General features: G+C 27.7%; 1 protein-coding gene across 1 annotated transcript; it reads left to right on the plus strand.

Annotated features, from left to right (window-relative positions):
* Nucleotides 1-1274: 1274 nt before the first annotated feature.
* Nucleotides 1275-3538, plus strand: Phum_PHUM605260 (uncharacterized protein; the record flags this gene model as incomplete). Its single annotated transcript, XM_002432896.1, has 6 exons — nt 1275-1300; nt 1886-1971; nt 2535-2662; nt 3103-3138; nt 3213-3318; nt 3444-3538. The coding sequence occupies 6 exons, from the start codon at nt 1275-1277 to the stop codon at nt 3536-3538; spliced, it is 477 nt and encodes a 158-aa protein (XP_002432941.1).
* Nucleotides 3539-18188: the final 14650 nt, after the last annotated feature.

Below are 18188 nucleotides of genomic sequence, written 5' to 3' on the forward strand. Positions count from 1 at the left end.
AATGATGGCAAGGAAGGTACGTAGGTACGTACGAAGAAAGTTAACGACCTACATTATTATTATTATTACATCACAATTATTATTATTATTATTATTATCTAAAACATTTGATTGTGGTTAGTTCAAACGGTCAAATTTAAAATTTAATGACGTACCTACTAAAATTTATATAAAATTATTATTATTATTTTTTTAATTAAAATAATTTTTTTCTTTTTTGAGTCAATTTTGAAAAAATAAAAGGAAATTACCGAAATCTAAGACATTCTTATTTGTTCTAGAATGTGATTAAGTGCTTCTGCTGCTGTTGCTGCTGTTGTTAATGCTGTCGTGAAAAACATTTAAATTTTATTTATTTTCAAAATGGACAAGAAAATGAATGTGAAAATATTAAAACTCAGGTGTTAAAGTTTACACTAAAAAATTTTTTTTAATTAATTTATTATTGTTATTATTATTATTATTATTATTATTATTATTATTATTTAATTAAGTAACGTCACGGTAAATTTATTAATAATAATAATAATAATATAACATGGTAGTTTTGTAATTTCCTCGTTTTCAATTTCAGGTTGAAATGGAGGAGGAAGAATGGGGAGGAAAAAAAAAGGAGTGGAAAAATTATGAGATGATATTAAATCGTTAAGGGTGATAATAATGATAATAATAATAAAAAGGAAATGAATTCGATGAAAGGAAAGAAAAAAGAAAATTTCAAGAAAAAATTAACGCGATTAAAAACTTTCAATTTAAAAAAAAAAAAAAAATTGAAATTAAATTAAAAAGAAAAGAAAAGAAAATTGATAAAAATGAATCATGAGTAGTTTAATATTACGTAGCCTCGAGTAGTTACGAAGTTTTATTATTATTATTATTATTATTATTATTTTTATTATTATTATGGTAGGGAAATGCTCTCTCTCTCTTTCTACGATTATTACATAAATAATAATAATAATAATTTACAAGGTGTATATCGTGTTTTGTGTTGTAGTGTATTATCACAATTTGTTTTATTTGCTCGGAGGGTTTTTTTTTTTTGATTTGATTTAAATTTTCGTTACGCTCTCAACAACGTGCCACACAGTTTCACGTTGATTTCTCTAAAATCAGTTTTTTCTTTTCTTTTTACTTTTAAACAGTTTTTTCGAGGGTATTTAACCGTGAGGATAATAATAAAAAAACGACGTCATTTTCTTTTTTTTTTTTTTTTTAAAATAAAATGGCGAATTTCGGATTATTAATTTTTATTTTTATTTTAACAATTCATCATGCAATTTCATATAATCCGCCTCAGGTAATTATTTGTTTTATTATTATTATTATTATTATTACTATATAAAAAGTTATAAATTGTAAAATTAATTTTTAAAAAAAAAAAAATATTTAATAAGTATTACGAGATTTTATAATTAATTCACTTGTAATAAATATTATTTCGTTTGTTTGTTTGTTTGTTTGTTTACGTTTCGTTTACGGTTGAATTTGCGAAACTTTAAACGCCTAAACTTTATGAAACTTTCGACCTAAAAAAAAAAAACAAAAAAAACGCGTTGACAAATCGAATTGGCAATTATTATTATTATTATTATTATTATTATTATTTTCTAAGAATTTAATCGTTTTAGGTTTCAGGCTTGCTTGTTTGTTTGTTTGTTTTTAAATTTGCTAATTTTTTAAAAAAAATAAATAAATAATTGTTTTTATCATTGTTTAAATGAATTAAGTTCAAAATTCTCTTATCAATAATAATAATAATAATAATTTTTAATTATTTTATTTATTATTATTGATAACAAGTCGGGTTGATAATTAAGTAAAAGTCGACGGAACCGGAAATAAAATTTTTAAACTGTTTGTATTTTTTTTTTTAGTCGGCAAGATGCAAATCACCAACGGCTGCAACTCAAAAAATAGAAAAAGTCATTTCCGTTTGTCAAGAAGAAATAAAATTGACGATATTAAGAGGTACGTTTATATTATTATTATTATTATTATCACGACAAGGTTTTAAATACCTGTCGGAGTTTATAAACATTCGTTCCAGGTTTCTGCCCTTAAGAATAAATGCTGGAATTTTGTTGGTGTTGTCGAAGAATGTGGGCCGTCCCACATATCCCGATTTCCGGTTTCTTTTTTTAAATTTCCTTTTATTGAATGTGGTGGCATGGGTCCCAGTGCTGCTGCTCCCACGATGACCGGAATCGTTTCTGTCTTTACTTTCCCCACATCCTGGATCCTATTTCTATTTCCAAATTTCTGTACTTTAACCTTTTGTTCGTTTCTTTGGCTGTCTGGTGTCTTTTTCCGCCGGTACGAATCCTTCAATTACCTTACACGACCTTTCAGCATTAAGTAGCAGGATGATATCCGGTTTGTTGCCATGAACAGTTCTGTCAGCGTGGATCGTACAGAACTGGGGACCCACTGTCGTAACCAGAGTTGGAATACGTTTTGCACCATTCCTTTATATATTATTATTATTATTTAAAATTTCGGTTAATAATGACGTAATAATTTAAATTTTGCAGAAGCTTTGGAAATACTCGGAGGCGGCGGTGGTGGGGACACGAAAAAAGAATCAAATAAAAATGGGGACAGGATAAAAAGAAGTAAAAGGAATAGTAGTTTTAGCGAAGACGAACAAAGAATTGCCGGAGTGAGTATCCCTCGGGACGTGAAAATTATTCCGTTACAATCACCGATAAAATAATTAAATAGGAAGAGAGAGAGAGAAAAAAAACGTGGAATTAGAAATAAATTAATTAAATAACGTGGAAATTTTTTTTTTTTTTTTTTTTTACATTCGGAGTTTTATATACGGTTATATAATATTATAACTTCTCGAAATTTTTTTATAAAACTGGAATTTTCCTCTCTCTCTCTCTCTCTCTCCAAAAATTAACCGAACTGGAGAACACTGGAGAGGGGGGGAGAAAGGGGGAATCATTTGATAAATATCGTATACTTATCAAAATAATTAAAATATTCTTATCATTACGTTGTTATAACTGATAACACGACGGTTTGCATTTTTAATATTACGTAATAATAATAATAATATTGTTAATAATAATAATATTAATATTTTTGTTACAGTGTTTGTTACAATGCGTTTATAAAAAAGTTAATGCTGTAAGTAATAATAAATATAAATTATTATTATTATTATTATCGTGGAGGAAATAAATAAATTTTAATATTTACAGGTTGATTCCGGTGGGTATCCAACAGTCGAAGGTTTGGTAAATTTATATACGGAAGGTATTAACGAAAGAGGATATTTTCTAGCAACGGCACAAGCAGTACAACAATGTTTGTTTGTCGGTTACCAACAGAAAATATTAGAATTTAAAACGAGTATTTAATTTTTAATTTGTTATAAACAAATTATTTTTTTTTTCGAATTTGTTTTATTGAATTTTTCTTTTCGATTTCAGTCCAGGAAAATTCGAGCGGACAAATGTGCGATTTAGCATATAAAGTTTTCGATTGTGTCAGCGATCAATTAGCCGAATATTGTTCCGGGGAATAAAACGTCATCAGGAAACACACGCAAAAAAAAGGTGGAAAGTGTTTATTTTTTCTTCTGACACGACGAGGATGAAAAATTTTCTTTGGGAAATAAATGCAACAATATATTCAAACACGGGGTTTCCCAGCCTTAAAAAATTCACATGACAATTAGTTTGTAGTGTTTATTATTATTAATTATTATTATTATTATTATTATTATTATCGAAGTAAACACTTTTCTCATCTGTTTTATATCGAAAAAGAAAATTTTTTTTTAGTTTTTAGTCGAAAAATATTCGATTTGAGTCTTTATTTACTTATACGTAGTTACTATTTTGTTATTATTATTATTATTATCGCAACAATTATTATTATTATTAAAATTATAATTATAAAGTAAGTTAATTAATTAGTTAAATGTTTATAATTTTGACAAAATTTTAATTTTACACCTTCGAGCAACAGGATAAGTAAAAAAAAAAAAAAAACAGGCCGAAGGGAATTATTAAAATTTTATATATATAAGAAAAACTCGTTTATTATTATTATTATTTGAGGTCGAATTAAATAAATAAATTCATGCAGGTGCGGGGGGCACCTTACGGATATTATTATTATTATTAAAAATAATTTACCGGAAGTTATTATTATTATGGAATATATATTGGAAACGTTGATTTTTATTAAATCTAAAAGGTTAAACGAATCGATTATTATGGGTTAAACGTTGCCTTATGTTATACGCATTTCCGATAAACGAAGGTTGATAACAGAGTAGTAATTAAAACAAAATGGCGACGGATATCGTTAACACCCTTAATGTAAATTGCAAAAAAAAAAAAAAAACGAATTTCCAGCAATGACCCATATTATATACACATATAAATCCTTTAGGGTAAATCACGCCGCGTCCCTCGAAAGAGAAGGGAGGAGGGAGGGGAAGGGCACGTTCGAAACGTTCGTTTTTATTACCGTCGAATGGTACATAGGTCGTTTAAATGTTTATTTGATATTAAAAAAAAAATAAAAAATTATTATCATTACGATCGTAATCGTTATCATTCTTATCACTAAAATAATTAATTTAAATATAAACTTTTTAACGCCTAAAAATTTAAATTATGCAATTTGTATTGCTCCGGGAAAGGTAAAAACAATTTGAAAACGCATCGGGACCTACGTACCTGTGACGTCATTTTTTTCGTTTTGTTTTTTTTCTTTCCCGCTTAGATATTTTCGATAGAGTTTTAAATTTCCTTTCTCGAGCTTTTAATTTTTTTTTTATTAGAACGAATTGTCTGTTATTTGATCTCTTATGAGAGAGAGAGAGAGAGAGAGAGAGAGAGATTTGATATGTTAAAAGACTCTCTTTCTCTCTCGACTCGAATTGATAACGGAAATCAAACGACTCGACTCCAAACATTTTAAAAAAAAATTAAAATCCCGAAGAGGAAAAGCGACGTGTCATCAGAAAGTTTAATATGCAATTGGTCACAGGTTGTGTTTGTTGTTGTTGTTGTTTATTCTCCATTAAAAGATTTATAAAAAAAAACAAAATGGCTTCCAGTCACATTTTAAAATTATTTATTTAATTTTTTTTTTTTTTTTTTAAATTTATTACCAATAAAAAATTTTTTTTTTTAAATTTTGATAAAATAAAAACAAAATGATTGATTACGCCGTTTACGACTATGATAATAATAATAATAGTGATAATAATAATAATAATATAAACGTCCTTTGAATTTCGGAGAGAGAGAGAGAGAGAGAGAGAGAGAAAGGACACGAATTAAAAAATTGAAAATTTTTTAACTAACCGGATAAAAAAATTAAAAAAAAAAAAAAAAACGTGGTAGGAGTGTAATTTTATATAAGAGTGTTACGGTAGACGTGGTTATAGATATAAAATATACAAACATCAAGGCTGTGGAAAATAAAATAAAAAATAAAACACTCCGTGAAAGTAGTATAGACACGATAAAATAAATTTATTAATGTTGATAACGATAAAATGTGTTTTATTTTATCAGGTGCGAAAATTTTTTTTTTTTAAATAAAAACAAACTCCTGGAGAAAAAATGAAAATGAATGATATGAATCATTTCCAGTTTGTCCGTGAAAAAACAAACAAATACAATTTACAACCCGGATTTCGTCGTATCCCTTTTTTTATAAACTTTTCTTTTAAAAAAATTTATTAATCAGTTAAAAAAAACCAAACCCAATTTATTCCCACGAAAAAACAAAATGGCGTCGAATCGGGGAAAAAAAAGGAAAGGTAAAAATTTATTAAAAAAAAAAATTCAGGTACGAAAAATAAAATCTTGTTAAAATAAAATAAAAATGGCGGACGATCGCGTGGGCGATTTTCGCCGCCGCCGTCGTCGTAAGTAGTTTAAGGTTTTCGTCACGCTGGAGAAAAAATTAAATATTTTATACCTTTCGAAAAACACGTTTCTTTACTGGAAAAAAAAAGAAATTTTTAAATTCATTTCAACATCATTTTCCAATAAGAAACTCTGATTTCGATTGAGCCACCGCTGGAAAATGATGACGTCATCGATTTTAAAAGAAACTAGGAAAATTTAAAAAAAAAAAAGGGTGCGAAATTTATTTTAAAAAATTTTTTTTCCATTTTCCTCCCTTCAAAAACAGGAAAATTCACGTTTGAGTAATTAAAATGATTAGTGATAATAATGATAATCATAATAATAATGAAAACGAATCCGCCATTTTTTTTTTATTGAAAAAAAAATGCAAAAAAATTTATTATTGCGCACTTTAAGGTGACACATATTAAAACGTTTTTATTATTATTATTATCATTGTTACCACCGTGGCAAAATTTTTTTTAACCTCATCAAGGTGAACCGGTAAAACCGGAGGTAAAGAAAAAAATTTGCTATCGCCCCCCGCCCCCCGCCGAGATCGCAATCAAATCCGCTGGAGAAAAATTTAAAAAAAAAAAAATATTGTGATTTTTTTTTTTTTTTGGAGAATAATTTTTTCTTTCATCCGATTATATTTTTTTTAGGAAGGTCTACAACTGGAATAAAAATCGATGATAAGACACTGGAGAACTTGACCGATTTTAAATACGCATTTAATTAACCCCCCGGGGGAACGGGAGTTCGAATGGGGTCATTTCAATATGAAATTTTTTTTTTTGGAGAAATATTGTTCGTTCAACCCGAAGCAAGTTATAATTGCTTTCTTTTTTTTTGGACCTGGAACGATCGTAAATATATGTAAATATAAACAAAACAAAAAAAACTCGTTGTTCTCCAGGTTTTATTTATAGAAATTCTCGTTCTCCAGAAAAAAAAAAAAATTTTCCAAACGTTTGTTGTCGCGTCCTTTAATACAAATTTTCTTCTCCAGAAAAGTCTTTTGTAAATTTTTAAAAAAAACCCAAATATGGAAAAAGACGCGTGCTGGAATAAAACGAGTTCTGGAGAAAAACGAGTGCTGGAGAAAAAAAATTCTTTTAATTAAAATCCTTCCGTTAATTTCATAAACTACCGTACCATCGATCGATTTTAATCGTTTCAGACGATAAAATTTTTTTCAAATTGTTATTTAAACTCGCATTGCCAACCAAAAAAAAAAAAAAAAAAACATTTCTCGAGGGTAAAACAAACACACGAGCGGGTAAATATGTCGTGTCACTAGTTCAACCTACAAACAATTTCTTCTTCTTGCACAATAAATAAACCCTACAACTTTTTTTTTCATTTTTGCCAAATTAACCGAAAAAAACCCAACCAACTTATATTATTATTATTATTATCATTATCATTATTATTATTTTTTTTTTAATTGGGTAAAATGGCGACGACGTCGATTTAAAATTTTTTTTTTTTTTTTTTGGCGCGTACGGGGGTAAAACCTAATTTATAATTAATTATGCAAAGACAACAACAACCGGTTGTTGTTGTTGTTTTTCTTAATTCGACAAGGTGCGACAAACAAAATAAAAGTTTTTTTTTTAATTAAATTTAATAATTGATTGACCCAATAAATTTTCCTTTTAAAAAAAAAAACGTCAAACTATAGAAATTTTCCAGAATTTTCCAGATGTTGTTTTGTAATTTAAACACTTTTGAAACGTGTGCACGTGCACGTGCTTTTATCACGACTTACTACAACAACAACAACAAGTTTTCCAATCGATAATCCAAAGGGTTATAAATAAATAAATAAATAATTTATTAAATTAAAACGATGACAATAACAACAAACAACAACAACCGAGATATAAATTTTTATTTAATTTCGAAATTTTTTATGTTCTCGTGCGTGCTCCCGTTCGTACGCAAAAAGGAAAAAAAAACAAGCGAAAAATTATTATTATTATCATCATCTGTTTGTTAAACGTTTGTTACATTGAAAATTTGCACTACTTTTTTTTATGTTCCAAAATGATTTTGGGCCCTTATAAGAACACGAGGAGGCGATGAGGGTTTTTTTGTCGTGTCACGAAAGCCGAAGGGTTCTTTCCATACGTTTCTTCCGTTTTATTATTATTATTATTATTATTATTATTATTATTATTTTGAATAACAAATGACCATAAATTTAAAAAAAAAAAAAAAAAAAAAAACAATGTCGATACGACGAGAAAAATCTAAAAGTATATATAAAGAAAACTCGTCGGCCTCAACCTGCAAAATATATATATATAACGTTGCCTGGAGTCAAAATGGCGGCGTCGTCGAAAGCACGACAAAAAAAAAAATTTTTTTTATTTTTTATTTGCGGAAAAAAAAAAGGATTGGCGTGATGAATGTTTTCAAATAATTTTTGCCACGATGTAAAATGACGTCACGAATATTTGCTGTCGTTTGGAAGATGACGTAAACGCGAAATTCGAACATGCGTATTGGCAAAATGGCGGAAGAATTTTCCATCATGGTTTTCCTATTTACTCCGCCTCGTTTAAAATCCCCATTTTTTCTACGCATCTCCGCCTCTAACCACGTGATTTGAACGTGTAGTTTTTCTTGCTGGAACGTTAAATAAAATGAAAACATAATTATAAGTTTTTCCTTTTTCACGCCCGAGGGGGGAGGTGGTTGTTGTAGGTACCCCTTTTTTATCCGGTAGCAACCGTATTACGCGACAGTAGCTGGAATGTCGGATTTTTATGTCGGACAAATAAATACTCGTTGTCGATCGATAAATAAAAACTTTTTTAATAATTTTCCGACATTGAAATTTGCACTCTTGAAAGGCGACGATGCTGGCGGTGCTGGAGGTGGTGGGAATGGTGGTGATTCCATAAATATTTGAACTAATGCCAACCGTGAATCGTCGCACAACAAAAACCCTCTTCGAGATTTCTTGTTTTCTTTTTTTTTTATCATCCGACAAAAAATAATAAGTACGTGTTCTTAATTATATAAAAAACTCATTGCTGCCAACCTTCGAATTAATTATTACGGATTTACCGCCTACGGTCATCGTCGTCGTCGGTTTTTTTCGGGGGGCTTTTGAGGATTCGCATGGTGGGTTGTTATCCATTATTGTCCGGTCGTCGTCCGGTTACGTTTAGCATTCTGGACAAACGTCCTTGAAATCCCACGTGATCTTTATCATAATGATGAATCGTGATTGATACGAAAAAATCATATCGACGATTGATGATAATAATAATAATAATAATAATAATAATAATAGTAAAACATAAATTAAAGGGTTTAACATTGTAATTTTTTTTTTAAATAATTTTTTATTCGATTCGTTTCGCTCCAATTAATTTTATTCAAACGTTTTTTTTTTATTCATAAATTAATATTATTATTATTATTATTAATGACGTAATGAAAAAAAATTTTTTTCAAAGTCGTCGTCGTCGTTTTTGTCGTCGAAGGAAACAAAAACAATCTCGTTTACCTTTTGATGCAATGTTTTTTCCTCCAGGTTTTAAATAATTTTTTGACCGGATATAATCAATTAATTAAAATCGAAAGTGTTTGAATTTCCCCCCAGCCCCCCACTCCCCCACCCACTCACTTATCAATTAATGATGATAATAAAAAAAGCTTTTATTAATTTAAAAAACGTGTCAATAGTAAAAAAAAAATGCGGTTCATTTATAAATCGTTATATGTTTAAAAAAAAACAATATGGCGGCGGATTTACTACTTTCACCCCGATAAGTTGTCGTCGACCCTCGTAAAATCCTTTTTTTTAATTGGAATAATTAATCGGAGGTTAAATGCTGGAGAAAAAAAAACGAGTCGCGTTTTGGAATCTCCAGTTTTAAAAAAATTTTTTTCCCGATTCGAAATTCGTTAAAGATGATGAAATTTCAAATTATCTATCTCCACCCTGATACACATATATTTCTGGATTGCCAACCTTGAAAAAAAAAATAACGAACATCTATAATAAATATAATGACGAATTTTTTATCTGGAAAACATTTTTTCGAATGAAATTTTGAACGAATTTTTTTTGGTTTTACACGACAATATTAAAATAGGATAAAGGAAAAGCAAACAAAACAAACACGACAAACAAACGCGACAAACACATGTTCACGCCCTAATTTTTTTTTTTTTTTTTAATTGACTAAATATTATTATTATTATTAAATACTACTATGAACTTTGATACCCGTTCCACCGAGTTCGCCTTTTTTTTAATACCTTAAAGGGCCAACCGGTCAAAATTAATCACTTAATTTTAACGCCGTAAAATTTGAGTACCTGAAACCTGTACGAGGTGATTCCACGGAGAAAAAGAACGATTTTAAATGATACTCTTGAAAATTCCAGTGATTTACTGGGAGATGCTGGAGAGGACAGAAAAAAAAACAAAAATAAAACGCGAGCCGGAAAAAAACAATTATTATTATTATTATTATTATTATTATTATTATTATTATTAATAAAATGCATTTGTCACCTTCGAAAGTTTTGCCAACTTTCATTCATTAAAAATTCTGGAATATTACGTCATCATTCAACTCCTCCTTTGATATAATTTATTGAAAAAAAAAAAAGGTTTTAAGGTTACTAAGGACGAAAACGTTAATAATAATAATACTTATTAGTTTTTTTCTTTTTGCTCTAGGTCAAGGAAGTAGTAGTGGTAGTAGTGGCGGCGGCGACGACGACGACGACGATGACGAAAAGAAAAACAAAGTCTAGCAAATGATAAAATGTTGATTTTTAGTTACCTTGTCAAGGTGGTATTAAAATTAGGTAGGTAGGTAGGTAGTAGTACTCGCGTAGTATCCGTTTCCGTTTGACTTGTTTTGGAATCATTGCTCGGAGAGATATCGAGAGAAAGAGAGAGATAGAGCGAGAGAGAGAGAGAGAGAGAGAGAGAAGGAAAAAAAAAAAAAATTCAGGTAAAAAAAAAAATAGACCAACACCAACACCAAGAAGGAGGGTATCTAATAAGCAAAACATGTGACCTTGACAACGTCAATACTAATAAGCAATCGAACCGTGTGTGCGTGTGCGTGTGCGTGTGAAAAAAAATTGCACAACGAGATCTAAATTTTTTTTTTTTTTCTAATTGTTCCGTTTTTTTATGCGAATATCAAATTTTGCCACCTTTAAAGAAAAAAAAACGAAATTAAAGACTCGTTTGACGAGATAAATAAAAAAAAATTACATAAAATTTTCAATATGGCGCACGCGAACCGTGATAAAAGGATATTATCGGAAATGATTTTTAAATTGTTATGACGTCACAAATCGTTTGTTTGTCAAATTCACACGTTTTTCTTTTATATTTAAATTTCTTTGAAAATAATTATCAATAATAATAATAATAATCCATCGATTTAATTTTTCCAGCGTTGTTTTTTTTAATAATATTTCTCTCCAGTTAAAAGAAAAAAATCGTGGAACGAAAATTAAACGTGGCACGAATTGTTTGATTTGATATCGATTGTCATTTTCTTTTTTTTTGACAGTAATGCCCCGAGTAACTTTACCTTATCAGGTTAATATTAAGGTATCAATTACGTAATAAATTAGTATGATATTAAATATTAATTCAAACGGATTAAAAACCGTTGGATTATCCGTCTGGAATTACGATTTTTAACTTTTCCAGACCGATTCGAGTCGTTTTGGAATATAAAAAGGTTTTATAATAATTTTTTTTTAAATTGTCAATCGATATGTCCTTTCCAAAATTACTTTCCAGTGCGTGTGTGTTTGGAAGCAAGGCGAGTTTTTCCATGTTTCGTGTGGTATCCTGTAAGGAGGCTAATTTTATTCCCATGAAAAAGTTTTCTAGAAAATTCATTGTCAACTTCCAGTCACTGCCCTGCCCACGCTTAAAGATGAAAATCCGGTTATAAACACCGCAAAATCCTTTTTTCGAACGTTGATATCGAATAGAGGAAAAAAACTGGAAATTGCGAGAAAAAGGTTTCCAATTTAATTAATAATAATAATAATAATTACAAGTAAATAATTGATAACGCGTACGCACGCACGCACACACATCGGGGGGAGTATAAATATTTGATTTGATTTAGTAGGCTAAGGTCGTATTATAGTTTTTCTACTAATAACCTTTGACCCGGTTAATTTTTTTTTTATTACGTATTATTATTATTATTAACGGGATAATGAAAGTGTAAACCCGATAACCAATTTATTATATCAAATGAATATTTAATAAAAAAAAAATTCTAAACTGGAGAATAATCGAAAGTTGTGTCGCAATAAATTTTTTTGTAGCTTTGAGATAAGGTGGATACAAAATAAAAATGTCCAGAACCTGATAATACAATCGAAATTTTTTTAAATTTTATCCGTCTGGTGACACGATTAATTTAATTTACTCTGAATTTACGAAAAACTAATAAAAATGATAATAAATCGAAACGTGACAGACGGTTTTCCAAAACAATCGTAATAACTTTTCCTTTTTTTTTTTATTTACTTGGAAACAAAAAAAAAAAAAATGAATTCCGCCATTTTATTATTATTATTATTAGTTTTAGGTTTTAAAAATATAAAAAAAAAATTACACTCCAAAAAGTCCAGTAATTAATCCTCCAGGAACGAAAAACAAAAGAAAACAAAACAAACAAAAAATTTTCTTTTTTTAATTCGGATTGTTTAAAAATTATTTCGCCTATGTTTAACTTATGAGAAATTAAAACCAATTTATATTTCGGGGAAAATACAGAAAGTATTAATTTTTACGCGCGAGGTGTTTGTTTGTGTGTGGTATCGTATTTTTAAAAAGGCTCGAGTTTTTTTTTTTGATGGGGTGTTTCCGTGACGTCATTTTTTTTCTCCAGATCCCGTTCTTATCTTCTTATCGATATCATTAGATTATTTTTACTCGGATTTAATTCCGTCTGGAAAATTTTTTATCCTTACGTTCCAGTTGATAAAAAATAATTTACAAGGTTTTTTTTTTTTGCTTGTTTGTTGGAACCGAGTCAGTGGAAATTGGAGATGAGTTTTTATAGTCAGCGATGCTGGATACGTTTTTTTCAGTTCTCCAGAATCGATTCCAAAATAAAAATTTTTTTTTCCATCCTTTTCATTGTTTTTCATTTGCTAATGAATTGATACCACACCTTCACCGTTTCCCTCGAGTAAAATAAATTATTATTATTATTATTAATTAATAAAATTTTATTTTAAGGAAAATACGAATTGCAAACGCACACGCACAGACGCACAATCGACACATTTTGTGTCGTTAACATAATTGCGACATTTAAAATGCCCAAAACTTAATTAATGTTATCATTATTATTCCAGGGCATTTAAATGTTGATTTCTTTTTCTTTCTCTCTCTCTCTCTCTTTCTCTTTCTCTCTTTTTTCAAATAAACCGGTGATTTGTTCATATGTATATATTGAATCATATTTTCAACATTTACATTTTTTTTGTCAAAATATCAATCGTACAATTAATAATAATAATAATAATAATAAAACGATGAAAAACGTTTTTTAAATTAAACGATATGGTAGGTTATAAATTTTCCGTTTTATTATTATTATTATTACGGGGAGCGTATTTTCCGGATGCGTGAATTTGATTACCACATTTAATTAATTAATTAATAAATAATTTATTAAAATTAGAAAAATAATTCAAGTGGAATCAGTGAAAGTTTAAAGAATAAGAAGAAGAAGAAGAATATTTGTCGCCATTTTGATTTTATTAATCGGTGTAAAAAAAAATTATTGAGCAATTCATTTCCGTTTTTTTTTTTTTTTAATGAAAATTCATACAGAGGTGTGGAATGAAACAAATTTAAAATTCCAGTATAAAAAAAAAAATTTATTTTTCCAGTTTTTTATTAAAATAATTTTTTCTCCTTGAAAATTTATTTAAAAAAAAAAATAACCGGTGACGGATTACAAACGTTCTAGGTAATATTTCACAATAATAAAAAAAAAAAAAAATTACTCCACACCTTTGTTTATTTATTTAATTATTATTAATAAAACCTTTCTTAATTTCTCTATCTCTCTCTCTCATTTCTCCATCGATTCATCATCCTAATGGAGAAAGAAAGAGAGAGAGAAACGAAACATAAACGTTTGATTTATTTATTGTATTTTTGTTATGACATTGAAAATTTTTCGTGATTAAAATTATTATTATTATTATTATTATTATTATTATTATTATTATTATTAATTAATTAGTTCGAGCGAAATAAAAAAAAATTTATGGCGAACGAAATTCCGAAAAAAAAATTATAATTAAATCGAATCAAATCAATCACGATTTTATAAATATCGATTTCGATATTAAATTAATGTTTTTTAAAAAATCTCAAAGGTTATCAACCCTTTTTGATAAGAAAAAAATTACGACGTGATAACACGTTCCGAACGGATTCCACATAACAAAAAAATTTTTTTTTACGTACGTTTCCGGAAATTAAAACAAACAAACAAACGAGCAAACGACCCATCCAACACGTTTTTCAATTAAACTCGAATGTTTTTATTTTGTCATCAAGGTTTGAGGGGAACGGTAGGGGGACGGGGGTTGAAAAATAAAAATTTTTGTTTAATAAGAAAGTTAAACGGTTATACATAACCTCGTACGTATAAGGAAAAAAAATAATGAATGATAACAACAGGACAAGGTGGTGTGCGGGTGGACAAGTTAAATAACAAATGAAAGGGAAGGGAGAAGGGGAGGAGGAAAGGGTCCGTTTGTAAATAACGTAATAATAAATCACGATTTGTTACGTGGGAGAAAGAAAGAGAAAGAGAAAGAGAGAGAGAGAAAAGGAAAGTTCGTCAGAATCACGATGACGATGACGACAGAAAAAAAAAATGGAGAAAAATTTATGTTCTGGAATTAAAGTGGGCGAACGTTTATTCCAAAAAAAAAAAAATGAAAATCACGTGTTATTTTTTTTTATCCATAAAAGACCAACGATAAAATTTCCACGGCTTTTCCAACCTTCCCAAAAATAATTTCCCCTCATTTAATCGATGGATCAATAATTAATAAACAATGACGAGAGTAGTAGTAGTAGTAGTAGTAGGAGAGGGTTTTGATAAAAAGAAAGAAAGAGTGAGGGACCGTAAGAAGAGAGAAAGAGAGAGATGGAAAAAAAACGTAGCAGAAAAGAGATGGAAAGTATATGGATTAGTAATGTGTTAGAAAAAGATAGATTATAAGCGTACCTATGACAAGTACCCGGTTTTTTTAATATTAAATGTGGTGTGTCTGAATGAAAGACCCCGTCATGCGAATTGGTGGCCACTACTGATACGTACTCAGCCCCACCCAAAAAAAAAAAAAAAACGAACGAACGAGATAAACTAGGGCGGCATATATAAACTCTATACTGTCCATTTTAATCTATTATTTTTTTAAATAATAACGAATCTACTACTACTACTCGGTGCTTGTGGGATCTGTGGGATCTGTGCTCCTAACATTTTGTGTGGATTAATTTTTTTTAAAAAAAACAAATTTCAAAAAAAAAAACCCGCGAAAATCATGAAGGTGAGATATTTTTTTTAATTTTTAATTTTCAAAATTTTTAAAAATTTTTAATTTTTATTATCATTATCATTATCATTATCATTATCATTATTATTATTATTATCATCGTAACGACAGCGAAGTTAAGGCGGTTTTTTAAAAAAAAAAATGGCAGTGATAATTTATAAATTTTCTTTTTGTTTTTATTTTTTATTTTCCAAAATTTTATTTGTTTTTCAAAATTTTTAACTTTTATTATCATTATCATTATTATTATTATTGTAACAACAGCGAAGTTAAGGCGGTTTTTAAAAAAAAATGGCGGCGTGAATTTTTAAATTATTTTTATTTTTATTTTTTTAAATTTTTTAAATACAATTTTCGACCGAAATACAGCAAAAAAATTTTGTTCATCAAGTTGGCACCCGTGATTTTGGCATACCTTTTCTCCATTTCATAAAATTTTCATAATAATAATAATTATTAATAATAATAATAGTTTTCGTTATAGTTTTTTTTTTTTTTTTTTAAATTTTTTTATTCTAAGATTTTTGTAATCGTTTTGTAATAGTAATAATAATAAATCGAATTTTATTTAATTTATTACGTAATAATTTATTATTATTATCATTATTATTATTATCATTATTATTATTATCATTATTATTATTATTTATTAATCATTCGTGCCAAATGATGACGTTTACTAGTCACGAATTGTTTTTTTTTTTTTTTATTTCGTCGCATGATGATTAACATAATTACTCTCTCTTACCACCACCGATCGATCAGTAATAATAATAATATTTAAATACCGGATACGTAACGTATTACAACAACGGGGGGTTGTTCGTTTGTTGTTTTAACAAACAAACAAACGAATTTACAAAAATTTAGTAGTAATATAAACAAGAAAGTTATTATTTTTTTTTTTTTTAACTAAAATAGTTTTGTCGTCGTTACTACTACAACTTTCCATTAATTTTTTTTTTTTTTTAATTAATTTTACATAAGCTAAATATTATATTTAAATTTAAAAAAAAAAAAACTAACAAAAGTTATTTGATAGTTAAACGATAGGAAATTTTTTTTTTCCTTCTTCTCTTTTTTTTCCGCTATCGAAAATATATCGAATCGATAAATTATTATTATTATTATCATCATTATTATTAATTATTATTATTATTATTATTATTAAAGGAGAGTGGAAAGTTAATAAATTAAATTATGCGTTCATTTATTCCTTAAATTTTTTTTTTTTTTTTTTTTTTTTAATAATAAATTTTCAGTTTAAAATAATTATTGGGAGTAATAATAATAATAATAATAAATTGATTCCGATCGATTTCGATAATGTTTAACTTATGAATAATGTTTTTAATAATCAGGACCGTGAGTAGGAAAACAAAACAAAAATTTACTACGATTAATTAAATTTAAAAAAAAAAAAAATTAAAAAAATTTTTTATTTTCCATATAAGGTTGGACGATTTTTTTTAATAATTAATTTTTTCCTAATTGCATAAATCGATATATCGATAGTTCGATTAATCGATATATAATCGAATAAACGATTTAAAAACAAACGAATGAAAAAAAAACAATTTTTTTGCGAGAGAGAGAAAAAAAAAAGTTTTCTAACGTTTTTTTTTTCTTTTCCCCTATTCCGCGTCAAATTTTTATTTATTTATTTATTTATTATTATTATAATTATTATTGTTATTTATTAATAATTTTTACGCGTTAATAACGAAATAAAATTTAATAAAATAATAGTAATTAAAGGATTTAAATAAATGCTACGCGATAATAAAAATAAATAATTCTTTGATTGGTAATCGGTGGGTAATAAATGTCAAATGTTTTTATTACGATTTGTTAAATAATAATAATAATAATAATGATAATGATAACGATTACAATGGATTTAGTTTAAATTTAATAAGGTCGATTAATAATGAGTAATTATTAAAGTGACGAAACGTCATCGATAAATAAATTTTTTTGCGTAAGAGTACATTAAAGATAAAAAAATTCTCCAGCGTAAATAAAAAAAAAAAAATTTTTGTAAGCATTCTGGAAGGCGTGTTGAGACGTTTAAAAATTACTCCAGGTAATAAAAATTTACGTAATAAAATTTTGGAGAAAAAAAAAAATCATAAATAACGATCGTGCGGATTACAAAGATCCGAAATAGTTTTTTTTTTTTTTTTCTTTTCCAAAATATTTTTTTTTTATTTTTCCAGCCGGGGGAAGGGGGGTTTGATTCGATTCGACAAATTATTTGCTGGAGTTTGAAAAAATCCAAAACGATTTAAAAAAAAAAAAAAATGAGTGACGTTCGATATATCGCGTCACGAAAGTTTTTAAATAATTATTTTATTATCATTATGACGTAATTTTTGAAAATTTTCGTGTTTTGGGAAAAAAAAAAAAAACGTGACGAAGGCGAGTTCGAGTGTCACTTTTTTAACGTCACGCCACGTACCGGAAGTTAAAAAAAAATTCCAGCGTCGAATAAATTCCAGAGCGAAAAAAAAATTAATAATTTCACGTTCGTGGGGCTTAGGGGAAAAACAAACAAAACAACCGGAAAAATTTATTTGTTCATTTATTTTTGTTATCATATCGTTCGATTAATCGATTTTAAAGATATCGTTCGAGAAAAATCGATCGTAAATTAAAATTGTCAATTATTAAGTAATAAAATCCTCG

This window comes from Pediculus humanus, genomic scaffold (genome assembly GCF_000006295.1).
Source record: "Pediculus humanus corporis 1103172108318 genomic scaffold, whole genome shotgun sequence".
Taxonomy (NCBI): Eukaryota; Metazoa; Arthropoda; class Insecta; order Psocodea; family Pediculidae; genus Pediculus; species Pediculus humanus.